Source organism: Monomorium pharaonis, chromosome 1 (genome assembly GCF_013373865.1).
Source record: "Monomorium pharaonis isolate MP-MQ-018 chromosome 1, ASM1337386v2, whole genome shotgun sequence".
NCBI classification, from domain to species: Eukaryota; Metazoa; Arthropoda; class Insecta; order Hymenoptera; family Formicidae; genus Monomorium; species Monomorium pharaonis.
The window spans coordinates 29,537,830-29,551,571 of record NC_050467.1 but is presented as its reverse complement, the minus strand read 5'-3'; the positions used below and the strand labels follow the sequence as shown (position 1 = coordinate 29,551,571).

Below are 13,742 nucleotides of genomic sequence, written 5' to 3'. Positions count from 1 at the left end.
GCACGCTAAGACTTTAGGCGCGAAAGTCGTTCTTAGGTACGCGTGGTTTATCTTCTCGGCACGTAGGTGTTGCCCGTCTGAAGATTCGCGTCACTCTCTCCCTCTGCGACGCCGTGTCGTCGTATTTTATACTGGCACGCGCCGCCGCCGCCGCAGTTCCCTCGCCGACCAATCCGAGCTCTTTCGTCTCCCTCTCGGATTCTTCGTCCTATCCCACGCCATGCGAGAGACGCTCAGCGCAAGATAGTATCCTCGTCCAATGCGCAGCTACTGTGTCTGCGATGCTCCCCTCCACGAAGCTTAGGACCAATGATGTTATTCTCGCTCGTGCTGTCGTACGGGAATGTGCGTGTAGCGCTTGGCACTAAGAAGTGCCGATGTTATAACGTTATTCGTGCAAACGTATATGTCTGCACGTCGCGGCTGCACTTTTCGGTGCCACCGGCTTGCACTTAATCTTAACTTATAATAATCAATGAAATAAAATGATTTTAAACATAAAATCAACTTTATTTATCATAACATAAAATTACGAAATCGTTATTAGCATGCAGTACGCATATGCCACTATGAAAGTTGTCCATAGACACAAAATAATAATGATAACTAAAATTAAATAGTGTTCGGGATTTGATTTTTCCCTTCAAATTTTCCGTCCCTCGAATTCGTCGCGCTTGCTGACGGCGTGTTCACAGCATGCCAATCAGATTTAGCAGCGGACGATCGGGGACACAATAATATCACGCCGGCCGTCTCGAACCGCAGTTTCTGAGCGTCATGCTCCTCGGTGGAGGACCGCGTGATTCTCTCGATGGAGGATCGCGTGGTCCTCCGCAGATCAGCTGCGTGGTGAGTGATCGCCACGCACTGTAAGCGTTTGATCGGATGGTGTGGAGGCGCCCGACTTCCCGGAGCATTCCTCCGCAGCCAGTCTTGTGCCTGCTACCGCCCGCCAAGATCACTCTTCGCGCTTCGCGCAATTCAATCAAAATTCAAGTGTTTGCGATCTCGCGCCTTTTCTCTCTATCTCGGGATCGCGAGTGCGTTAAAGTCCGTCGAAGTTCGCTTTGTATCTCAATTAACTGTTCATTGAGTGTTACATTCATGCGCGCAATCGCGGATTGAGAGATCACGCAGAGATATCGATAGCACGATCATATCATTAACCACGGTTGACGACGTCGCGTTCGTGATTGCACGGCTGCTGCGCGACAAGATATCCGTCGATCGCGCTTGCAAGATTTCCGTCGCGAAAGCGTGCTTCCCACGCTTCACAAGATTTCCGACGCGCTTTTCTCTTCGGCAGCCTATCATCGTGCTAGGAAGATTTCCGATCGCTTACATCCCGTCGTCTTCGCGTACGCTCGAATCTCAATCTCATTTCCGCGCGAGCGTGCACTCTGTGTTTGTTCAGTGAGAGGTGAAATATTCAATAAAATTTGTTAAGTTGACCTCAGTGTGTCATTTCTAATCCACCTCATCCAGTTTCATCCTCGAGTGACTTTCCGAAGTCACCCGACACGCACTCCGCGCTCAGCGCTGGGCGGTTCCGGCACTCGCGCCGATATAAACGGCGCTCTCGCATTCATTTGCTGGTCCTTCGAGCCGGATCGTGAGTGTGTGTTTAGTGTTATTTGAAATTGGTGAGGGGCAACTCGCGCTCACATCATGTCGGAGATACTCTCCAATCAGTTGGTGCTGCAGCACTCGATCCAGAGAGCACTGGACAACTTCAAAAGGCTTGGCAAGGGAAATCTGACAGCGGCAAAGATTCGCTCACGAATCGCTACTCTCAAGGACAATTGGCGGCCGTATCGAGAAAACCATGGAATACTCCTGCAAGCGATTCCGGCTTCCACCCAGGCTTCCACGGAATATTTCGTCAAAGGTCATTTCGACAAGACTGAGGAGGCATACAATCTGGCGCTGGAATACATGACGGAGTGCTTGGAGGAGCTCGAGCCGGTCGTGAGTCACAACCAATCCATCGAGAGCACACATATGACCGCGTCTTCTGACGCGTCCGCGTTGTCTATTTTGAGTTTGCCGACCATTCGATTGCCACCGTTCGACGGCAATTACGCGGAATGGGAAACTTTCCGCGATCGTTTCACTTCGCTTATAATTCATAATAAAGATATTACGGATTTTGCCCGCATGCATTATCTTTCGTCGTCATTAAAGGGTTCCGCGCTCGAGTGTATTAGTAAAATTAAAATTACTGCGAATAATTTCAATACTGCGTGGAAGACGCTAACGGCGCGATTCGAGAGTAAAAGACGAACGCTTTCGTCTCTTCTATCGACGTTACTCGGCCTGCCGACTCTGACTCGTGAGTCCGCGTCCGACCTCCAATCGCAATGCGACAAAGTAAATCTCGCGCTCGCGTCATTAGAAAAACTCGATCGCTCTGCGAGCGATCTATGGGATGACATGCTTGTCCATCTTATGTCGAATCGCTTGGATCCGGTCACGCGTAAGGCGTGGACGCTTCACACGAGTGGCGTCGACGCGCCGCCAACTTACGAGGCGTTAAATCAATTTCTGACGTATCGCATCCGCGCGTTGGAAGAATGTTCGCTGAGTTCCGCTACGAAGTCGTCGAAGCCTGCGGCGTCTTCGCGCGTTCACGTCGCGACCGCGTCCGACGGCGCAACGTCTGCTTGCCCGTTGTGCAAGGCCCGTCATTATTTGAATGCGTGCCCTGACTTCATATCAAAAAATGTCAATCAGCGACGCGAAATGGTCAAGCGCTTCAAACGCTGCTTTAATTGTTTAAGCAGCCGTCACGCAGCTCCGGACTGCAATAGTAAATATAGTTGTCGGTCATGCGCTCAGCGACACCATTCGATGCTACATAGTGACGCGGATTCGAGTTCTGACTCTAACGCCGTCGCCGCGCGCAAGGCGCAACCTTCGACTTCGTCCGCCGCCGCGGGCGAAGTACACTCTATGCTCGCGTCTACAACGTCGAGCCTTAAATCGCAAATTCTTTTGGCGACCGCGTGGGTCAGGATTCGGACCGTGTCTGGCCGTTCCGTCACAGTAAGAGCTCTGGTCGACCAGGGTTCCGAAGCCACATTCATATCAGAAAATCTTGCTCAACTATTGCGTGCGAAGCGGATCCGAATGTCGGTCGCAATTTCGGCCGTCGGTGGCATCGACGTCGGCACGGTTCGACATGCTACCTCCATTCTTATCTCTCCCCGGGATTCGGATTCGCCGTCGCTGTCGACGACCGCGCTCATTTTGAGTTCTCTCACTTCATACGCGCCAAAACGCATGTCGGATCTTGCGGCGATTAGGCACCTGTCCGGAATTAAATGGGCGGATGCTGACCCGACAAGCTCCGACCCGATTAACGTTATAATCGGTGCGGACGTATACGGCGACTTAATTCAGGAAGGAATTCGGAGAGGAGAGCGCGGGCAACCCGTCGCGCAGAACTCAATTCTCGGGTGGATAGTCTCCGGGCCGCTCGCGCCCGATTCGCATTCGCCCCGCGAAACGACCAACAGTTCAAACGTTTCGCTCTCTTCTTTTCACGTCGCGGCGCATCATTGCTCGCCCTCTCCGTCTCTCGATGAAGAGCTACGACGGTTTTGGGAGATCGAGGAACTCCCTCAATCTCATACCCTCACTCCGCAAGACAATCAATGCGAATCTCATTTTCGCGCTACTCATTCGCGATGTTCGGACGGCAGGTATATTGTACGACTGCCCTTCAGACAGGGCCCTCCGATTGATATCGGCCGTTCGCGCCCTTCTGCCGAACGCCTGTATCACTCGTTATCGCGGCGGCTCCGCTCGCAGCCCGCACTCAGGCGCGAGTACGAAGAATTCATGCGCGCGTATGAAGAGCTCGGGCACATGCGTCGGGCGTCCGCCCCTGAGGGCTCACCTGATCAACGCGTGTACATCCCGCATCATCCGGTATTCCGGGCGGATAGTGCCACGACACACTTGCGCGTCGTTTTCAATGCGTCGAGCCGTACATCGAACGGATCGTCGCTGAATGAATTTTTGCTTGCCGGGCCGAAACTGCAGACGGACTTGCCTATCGTCATATTGCAATGGCGTCATTTTAAATACGTCTATTCGGCGGACATCGCTAAGATGTATCGCCAGATCTTGGTTGATCCACGCGACGTCGATTATCAGCGCGTCTTGTGGAATGACGATCTCGCGGAGCCCCTCGACTATCAGCTGCTGACTGTCACTTACGGGATGAAATGCGCTCCGTTTCTCGCGCTGCGCGTAATCAAATGCCTGGTCGACGACGAGGGGCATCGGTTCCCGCTCGCGGCTCCGATTTTGCGCGATCAAATTTACATCGACGATGTATTATTCGGCGGGGATGACCTCACTCATCTGCGGACGGTCCGCGATCAGCTCGTATCTTTGTTGCGGTGCGGTCGTTTTGAGTTGCGTAAATGGTCGAGTAATTCTCCTGCGCTCCTCGCCGACATTGATCCTGAGGATCATGGTTTGGCCTGCGACAAACAAATCGCGATCGATGACAGGGTTAAAATCCTCGGTATCGTTTGGAATCCCTCGCGCGATGTTTTTCAGTTCAAGGTAACTCTCGCAGATCCGTTGCCTCGAAGTAAACGCGCGATTCTTTCCACGATCGCTAAGCTGTACGATTCATTAGGCTGGGTTACGCCTGTCACCATTACCGCTAAAATTCTTATGCAGCAACTTTGGCGTCTCCAAACCTCGTGGGATGGGGACATTCCGGAGCCTCTACTCGGACAGTGGAAGGTACTCTACGCTCAATTTTCAAAACTTAACGATATTCAAATTCCGCGGTGGTCGGGCGTCCACGCGGATATCGTACATGCGGAGCTCCACGGTTTCGCCGACGCGTCTAGTCTCGCATACGCGGCTTCCGTATATCTGAAGGTCGTTACCGTCTCTGGCGATACTACGCTTTCTTTGCTTGCTGGCAAATCAAGGGTGGCGCCGATTGCCCCTCTTACTATCCCGCGACTTGAATTGTCGGCTGCCGTACTTCTGGTTCGTCTCATGCAGTTCGTTCGCAAATCTCTCGCTGACCGGGCTACTCCTTGTATTTGCTGGACTGATTCGACGATCGTTCTCGCCTGGGTACGCGCTCACCCATCTCGGTGGAAAACGTTTGTCGCCAACCGAGTTCAAGACATTCAATCGCGATTGCCAGACGCTGAGTGGCGGTACGTGCCTACGCTAGACAACCCCGCGGATTGCGCGTCGCGAGGACTACCCGGCAACGAGCTTCGCGATCATTCGTTGTGGTGGCAGGGACCACCCTGGCTTCAATTCAACAGGGAGAATTGGCCTCCGGAGCCTGTCCCTCGCTCTGCTGACGCTCTTACCGAAGAGCGAATTACTGCACTTCTTATTTCTGAGCCCGCAGATCAATGGGATCTTGCTTCCCGATACTCGTCGTGGCCTAAATTAATTCACGTAACGGCGTACATTTTTAAATTTATAACCGCCTGTCGCGTTCGGAACGCTTCGAATCACCCGGTAGCTCTCACGGGTGTCGCTCTCTCGTCAAACGATTGCCATTTCGCCAGAACGTTCTGGATAAAACGAATCCAGGCGGAGCTATTCACGGACGAGATGCGTCTGCTAAACAAAGGTCAGACCATCTCACGATTGTCGTGAAAGTTCGATGTTCGAAAAGTTCGATTGTCGCTCTTGGGCCGTTTCTCGACGAGGAAGGAATCCTTCGTGTGGGGGGTCGTTTGCGCCACGCTCCCCTCCCACACCGGGTGCGACATCCTATATTATTAGCTTCCCATCCTCTCGTGCAACTCATTATCTTGCAAGCTCATATGCGAGCCTTGCACGGGGGCCCGCAGCTCACAATGACTATTATCCGTCAAGAATTTTGAGTGGTGCGCGCTCGAAGTTTAGTGAAGGCGGTCATACACGCGTGCATAAAATGTTGTCGCGAACGAGCCGCAACTCCGGTGCAGTTGATGGGTGATCTCCCTAAGGTGCGTGTGTCGCCTCCGCCTCGCGGCTTCGCGCATTGCGGAATCGATTACGCCGGGCCTGTTAAAGTCCGCGCATCCGCCGGTCGCGGAATTCAGTCACGAAAGGCATATATTGCCTTATTCATTTGTATGGCTACTCGAGCCATTCACCTCGAATTAGTCGGGGACTACTCCACTCCGTCATTCCTCAACGCGTATCTGAGATTCTGTTCGCGTCGAGGTCTGCCGCAATCGATGTATTCAGATAATGGAACGACTTTCGTCGGCGCTGATCGAGAGCTCCGGATCGCCTATCAGTCGTCGATTCGCGATCCCGAGTTCTTAAACAAAACCGCGGACGATAATGTGTCGTGGCATTTTATCCCCCCCTCTGCTCCTCATTTCGGAGGACTGTGGGAATCAGGCGTCCGCAGCGTGGAACATCACCTCCGTCGGGTTTTAGGGGAGGCTACTCTATCGTTCGAGGAGTTTGCGACTCTTCTTTGTAAAATCGAGGCGTGCCTAAACTCGCGTCCAATCGCACCGTTGTCGGATTCTCTTGAGGACTACGAGAGTCTGACGCCGGGCCACTTTCTGATCGGATCCGCGATCACCGTGCCCCCGAAACCGTCGCTGCTGAAGCTCAACGAGAATCGCTTGTCTCGTTGGCAACTTATTCGCCAAATCACCGAACGGTTTTGGAAACTGTGGGCAAGCGACTACGTTAATACGCTTCAGCAGCGCGGCAAATGGCGGCATCCGACGGCGTCAGTAGAACTCGGGCAACTCGTTCTTCTACGTAACTCTACCTTGCCTCCCTGCAAGTGGGAGCTCGGCCGAGTCATCCGCTGTCACCCCGGTTCGGATGGGCTAACGCGGGTCGTCACCGTGCGGACCGCGACCTCGGAATACAAGCGCCCGATCGTACAGCTATGCCCCTTGCCGATCACAAGCGCCGCGCAAGCCGACGTTGAATAGGTGCGTTTCACGAGCAAGATTTTTCCTTTATGTTCTTTTTCGCATTGTCATTAACATTGTTTATCATAACGTTCATTTCCGATAGCTTAAGTCTAGAATTAGTTGCGCTTCCTTGTGCTTTAGTTTTAAGTACTATGCGATTGTCTAATCCGCCGATTCTCATTGATCGAGATTTGTTTCGCGAAATTTTGAAACAAACGTTTCAAGGCGGCCGGTATGTTCGGGATTTGATTTTTCCCTTCAAATTTTCCGTCCCTCGAATTCGTCGCGCTTGCTGACGGCGTGTTCACAGCATGCCAATCAGATTTAGCAGCGGACAATCGGGGACACAATAATATCACGCCGGCCGTCTCGAACCGCAGTTTCTGAGCGTCATGCTCCTCGGTGGAGGACCGCGTGATTCTCTCGATGGAGGATCGCGTGGTCCTCCGCAGATCAGCTGCGTGGTGAGTGATCGCCACGCACTAAGCGTTTGATCGGATGGTGTGGAGGCGCCCGACTTCCCGGAGCATTCCTCCGCAGCCAGTCTTGTGCCTGCTACCGCCCGCCAAGATCACTCTTCGCGCTTCGCGCAATTCAATCAAAATTCAAGTGTTTGCGATCTCGCGCCTTTTCTCTCTATCTCGGGATCGCGAGTGCGTTAAAGTCCGTCGAAGTTCGCTTTGTATCTCAATTAACTGTTCATTGAGTGTTACATTCATGCGCGCAATCGCGGATTGAGAGATCACGCAGAGATATCGATAGCACGATCATATCATTAACCACGGTTGACGACGTCGCGTTCGTGATTGCACGGCTGCTGCGCGACAAGATATCCGTCGATCGCGCTTGCAAGATTTCCGTCGCGAAAGCGTGCTTCCCACGCTTCACAAGATTTCCGACGCGCTTTTCTCTTCGGCAGCCTATCATCGTGCTAGGAAGATTTCCGATCGCTTACATCCCGTCGTCTTCGCGTACGCTCGAATCTCAATCTCATTTCCGCGCGAGCGTGCACTCTGTGTTTGTTCAGTGAGAGGTGAAATATTCAATAAAATTTGTTAAGTTGACCTCAGTGTGTCATTTCTAATCCACCTCATCCAGTTTCATCCTCGAGTGACTTTCCGAAGTCACCCGACACGCACTCCGCGCTCAGCGCTGGGCGGTTCCGGCACTCGCGCCGATATAAACGGCGCTCTCGCATTCATTTGCTGGTCCTTCGAGCCGGATCGTGAGTGTGTGTTTAGTGTTATTTGAAATTGGTGAGGGGCAACTCGCGCTCACATCATGTCGGAGATACTCTCCAATCAGTTGGTGCTGCAGCACTCGATCCAGAGAGCACTGGACAACTTCAAAAGGCTTGGCAAGGGAAATCTGACAGCGGCAAAGATTCGCTCACGAATCGCTACTCTCAAGGACAATTGGCGGCCGTATCGAGAAAACCATGGAATACTCCTGCAAGCGATTCCGGCTTCCACCCAGGCTTCCACGGAATATTTCGTCAAAGGTCATTTCGACAAGACTGAGGAGGCATACAATCTGGCGCTGGAATACATGACGGAGTGCTTGGAGGAGCTCGAGCCGGTCGTGAGTCACAACCAATCCATCGAGAGCACACATATGACCGCGTCTTCTGACGCGTCCGCGTTGTCTATTTTGAGTTTGCCGACCATTCGATTGCCACCGTTCGACGGCAATTACGCGGAATGGGAAACTTTCCGCGATCGTTTCACTTCGCTTATAATTCATAATAAAGATATTACGGATTTTGCCCGCATGCATTATCTTTCGTCGTCATTAAAGGGTTCCGCGCTCGAGTGTATTAGTAAAATTAAAATTACTGCGAATAATTTCAATACTGCGTGGAAGACGCTAACGGCGCGATTCGAGAGTAAAAGACGAACGCTTTCGTCTCTTCTATCGACGTTACTCGGCCTGCCGACTCTGACTCGTGAGTCCGCGTCCGACCTCCAATCGCAATGCGACAAAGTAAATCTCGCGCTCGCGTCATTAGAAAAACTCGATCGCTCTGCGAGCGATCTATGGGATGACATGCTTGTCCATCTTATGTCGAATCGCTTGGATCCGGTCACGCGTAAGGCGTGGACGCTTCACACGAGTGGCGTCGACGCGCCGCCAACTTACGAGGCGTTAAATCAATTTCTGACGTATCGCATCCGCGCGTTGGAAGAATGTTCGCTGAGTTCCGCTACGAAGTCGTCGAAGCCTGCGGCGTCTTCGCGCGTTCACGTCGCGACCGCGTCCGACGGCGCAACGTCTGCTTGCCCGTTGTGCAAGGCCCGTCATTATTTGAATGCGTGCCCTGACTTCATATCAAAAAATGTCAATCAGCGACGCGAAATGGTCAAGCGCTTCAAACGCTGCTTTAATTGTTTAAGCAGCCGTCACGCAGCTCCGGACTGCAATAGTAAATATAGTTGTCGGTCATGCGCTCAGCGACACCATTCGATGCTACATAGTGACGCGGATTCGAGTTCTGACTCTAACGCCGTCGCCGCGCGCAAGGCGCAACCTTCGACTTCGTCCGCCGCCGCGGGCGAAGTACACTCTATGCTCGCGTCTACAACGTCGAGCCTTAAATCGCAAATTCTTTTGGCGACCGCGTGGGTCAGGATTCGGACCGTGTCTGGCCGTTCCGTCACAGTAAGAGCTCTGGTCGACCAGGGTTCCGAAGCCACATTCATATCAGAAAATCTTGCTCAACTATTGCGTGCGAAGCGGATCCGAATGTCGGTCGCAATTTCGGCCGTCGGTGGCATCGACGTCGGCACGGTTCGACATGCTACCTCCATTCTTATCTCTCCCCGGGATTCGGATTCGCCGTCGCTGTCGACGACCGCGCTCATTTTGAGTTCTCTCACTTCATACGCGCCAAAACGCATGTCGGATCTTGCGGCGATTAGGCACCTGTCCGGAATTAAATGGGCGGATGCTGACCCGACAAGCTCCGACCCGATTAACGTTATAATCGGTGCGGACGTATACGGCGACTTAATTCAGGAAGGAATTCGGAGAGGAGAGCGCGGGCAACCCGTCGCGCAGAACTCAATTCTCGGGTGGATAGTCTCCGGGCCGCTCGCGCCCGATTCGCATTCGCCCCGCGAAACGACCAACAGTTCAAACGTTTCGCTCTCTTCTTTTCACGTCGCGGCGCATCATTGCTCGCCCTCTCCGTCTCTCGATGAAGAGCTACGACGGTTTTGGGAGATCGAGGAACTCCCTCAATCTCATACCCTCACTCCGCAAGACAATCAATGCGAATCTCATTTTCGCGCTACTCATTCGCGATGTTCGGACGGCAGGTATATTGTACGACTGCCCTTCAGACAGGGCCCTCCGATTGATATCGGCCGTTCGCGCCCTTCTGCCGAACGCCTGTATCACTCGTTATCGCGGCGGCTCCGCTCGCAGCCCGCACTCAGGCGCGAGTACGAAGAATTCATGCGCGCGTATGAAGAGCTCGGGCACATGCGTCGGGCGTCCGCCCCTGAGGGCTCACCTGATCAACGCGTGTACATCCCGCATCATCCGGTATTCCGGGCGGATAGTGCCACGACACACTTGCGCGTCGTTTTCAATGCGTCGAGCCGTACATCGAACGGATCGTCGCTGAATGAATTTTTGCTTGCCGGGCCGAAACTGCAGACGGACTTGCCTATCGTCATATTGCAATGGCGTCATTTTAAATACGTCTATTCGGCGGACATCGCTAAGATGTATCGCCAGATCTTGGTTGATCCACGCGACGTCGATTATCAGCGCGTCTTGTGGAATGACGATCTCGCGGAGCCCCTCGACTATCAGCTGCTGACTGTCACTTACGGGATGAAATGCGCTCCGTTTCTCGCGCTGCGCGTAATCAAATGCCTGGTCGACGACGAGGGGCATCGGTTCCCGCTCGCGGCTCCGATTTTGCGCGATCAAATTTACATCGACGATGTATTATTCGGCGGGGATGACCTCACTCATCTGCGGACGGTCCGCGATCAGCTCGTATCTTTGTTGCGGTGCGGTCGTTTTGAGTTGCGTAAATGGTCGAGTAATTCTCCTGCGCTCCTCGCCGACATTGATCCTGAGGATCATGGTTTGGCCTGCGACAAACAAATCGCGATCGATGACAGGGTTAAAATCCTCGGTATCGTTTGGAATCCCTCGCGCGATGTTTTTCAGTTCAAGGTAACTCTCGCAGATCCGTTGCCTCGAAGTAAACGCGCGATTCTTTCCACGATCGCTAAGCTGTACGATTCATTAGGCTGGGTTACGCCTGTCACCATTACCGCTAAAATTCTTATGCAGCAACTTTGGCGTCTCCAAACCTCGTGGGATGGGGACATTCCGGAGCCTCTACTCGGACAGTGGAAGGTACTCTACGCTCAATTTTCAAAACTTAACGATATTCAAATTCCGCGGTGGTCGGGCGTCCACGCGGATATCGTACATGCGGAGCTCCACGGTTTCGCCGACGCGTCTAGTCTCGCATACGCGGCTTCCGTATATCTGAAGGTCGTTACCGTCTCTGGCGATACTACGCTTTCTTTGCTTGCTGGCAAATCAAGGGTGGCGCCGATTGCCCCTCTTACTATCCCGCGACTTGAATTGTCGGCTGCCGTACTTCTGGTTCGTCTCATGCAGTTCGTTCGCAAATCTCTCGCTGACCGGGCTACTCCTTGTATTTGCTGGACTGATTCGACGATCGTTCTCGCCTGGGTACGCGCTCACCCATCTCGGTGGAAAACGTTTGTCGCCAACCGAGTTCAAGACATTCAATCGCGATTGCCAGACGCTGAGTGGCGGTACGTGCCTACGCTAGACAACCCCGCGGATTGCGCGTCGCGAGGACTACCCGGCAACGAGCTTCGCGATCATTCGTTGTGGTGGCAGGGACCACCCTGGCTTCAATTCAACAGGGAGAATTGGCCTCCGGAGCCTGTCCCTCGCTCTGCTGACGCTCTTACCGAAGAGCGAATTACTGCACTTCTTATTTCTGAGCCCGCAGATCAATGGGATCTTGCTTCCCGATACTCGTCGTGGCCTAAATTAATTCACGTAACGGCGTACATTTTTAAATTTATAACCGCCTGTCGCGTTCGGAACGCTTCGAATCACCCGGTAGCTCTCACGGGTGTCGCTCTCTCGTCAAACGATTGCCATTTCGCCAGAACGTTCTGGATAAAACGAATCCAGGCGGAGCTATTCACGGACGAGATGCGTCTGCTAAACAAAGGTCAGACCATCTCACGATTGTCGTGAAAGTTCGATGTTCGAAAAGTTCGATTGTCGCTCTTGGGCCGTTTCTCGACGAGGAAGGAATCCTTCGTGTGGGGGGTCGTTTGCGCCACGCTCCCCTCCCACACCGGGTGCGACATCCTATATTATTAGCTTCCCATCCTCTCGTGCAACTCATTATCTTGCAAGCTCATATGCGAGCCTTGCACGGGGGCCCGCAGCTCACAATGACTATTATCCGTCAAGAATTTTGAGTGGTGCGCGCTCGAAGTTTAGTGAAGGCGGTCATACACGCGTGCATAAAATGTTGTCGCGAACGAGCCGCAACTCCGGTGCAGTTGATGGGTGATCTCCCTAAGGTGCGTGTGTCGCCTCCGCCTCGCGGCTTCGCGCATTGCGGAATCGATTACGCCGGGCCTGTTAAAGTCCGCGCATCCGCCGGTCGCGGAATTCAGTCACGAAAGGCATATATTGCCTTATTCATTTGTATGGCTACTCGAGCCATTCACCTCGAATTAGTCGGGGACTACTCCACTCCGTCATTCCTCAACGCGTATCTGAGATTCTGTTCGCGTCGAGGTCTGCCGCAATCGATGTATTCAGATAATGGAACGACTTTCGTCGGCGCTGATCGAGAGCTCCGGATCGCCTATCAGTCGTCGATTCGCGATCCCGAGTTCTTAAACAAAACCGCGGACGATAATGTGTCGTGGCATTTTATCCCCCCCTCTGCTCCTCATTTCGGAGGACTGTGGGAATCAGGCGTCCGCAGCGTGGAACATCACCTCCGTCGGGTTTTAGGGGAGGCTACTCTATCGTTCGAGGAGTTTGCGACTCTTCTTTGTAAAATCGAGGCGTGCCTAAACTCGCGTCCAATCGCACCGTTGTCGGATTCTCTTGAGGACTACGAGAGTCTGACGCCGGGCCACTTTCTGATCGGATCCGCGATCACCGTGCCCCCGAAACCGTCGCTGCTGAAGCTCAACGAGAATCGCTTGTCTCGTTGGCAACTTATTCGCCAAATCACCGAACGGTTTTGGAAACTGTGGGCAAGCGACTACGTTAATACGCTTCAGCAGCGCGGCAAATGGCGGCATCCGACGGCGTCAGTAGAACTCGGGCAACTCGTTCTTCTACGTAACTCTACCTTGCCTCCCTGCAAGTGGGAGCTCGGCCGAGTCATCCGCTGTCACCCCGGTTCGGATGGGCTAACGCGGGTCGTCACCGTGCGGACCGCGACCTCGGAATACAAGCGCCCGATCGTACAGCTATGCCCCTTGCCGATCACAAGCGCCGCGCAAGCCGACGTTGAATAGGTGCGTTTCACGAGCAAGATTTTTCCTTTATGTTCTTTTTCGCATTGTCATTAACATTGTTTATCATAACGTTCATTTCCGATAGCTTAAGTCTAGAATTAGTTGCGCTTCCTTGTGCTTTAGTTTTAAGTACTATGCGATTGTCTAATCCGCCGATTCTCATTGATCGAGATTTGTTTCGCGAAATTTTGAAACAAACGTTTCAAGGCGGCCGGTATGTTCGGGATTTGATTTTTCCCTTCAAATTTTCCGTCCCTCG

The 13,742-nt window shown here is 53.0% G+C and overlaps 4 protein-coding genes across 4 annotated transcripts; all 4 read left to right on the top strand.

Moving 5' to 3' along the window:
- The first annotated feature begins 1,668 nt into the window (after nt 1–1,668).
- On the top strand, nt 1,669–5,652 carry LOC118646806. Its single transcript, XM_036290501.1, has one exon. The coding sequence runs from the start codon at nt 1,669–1,671 to the stop codon at nt 5,650–5,652; it is 3,984 nt and encodes a 1,327-aa protein (XP_036146394.1).
- Nucleotides 5,653–5,969: 317 nt separating this feature from the next.
- Nucleotides 5,970–6,944, top strand: LOC118646805. The gene has a single exon (XM_036290490.1). The coding sequence runs from the start codon at nt 5,970–5,972 to the stop codon at nt 6,942–6,944; it is 975 nt and encodes a 324-aa protein (XP_036146383.1).
- A 1,263-nt stretch (nt 6,945–8,207) lies between these two features.
- On the top strand, nt 8,208–12,191 carry LOC118646804. Its single transcript, XM_036290487.1, has one exon. The coding sequence runs from the start codon at nt 8,208–8,210 to the stop codon at nt 12,189–12,191; it is 3,984 nt and encodes a 1,327-aa protein (XP_036146380.1).
- Nucleotides 12,192–12,508: 317 nt separating this feature from the next.
- On the top strand, nt 12,509–13,483 carry LOC118646802. The gene has a single exon (XM_036290481.1). The coding sequence runs from the start codon at nt 12,509–12,511 to the stop codon at nt 13,481–13,483; it is 975 nt and encodes a 324-aa protein (XP_036146374.1).
- The last annotated feature ends 259 nt before the right edge of the window (nt 13,484–13,742 follow it).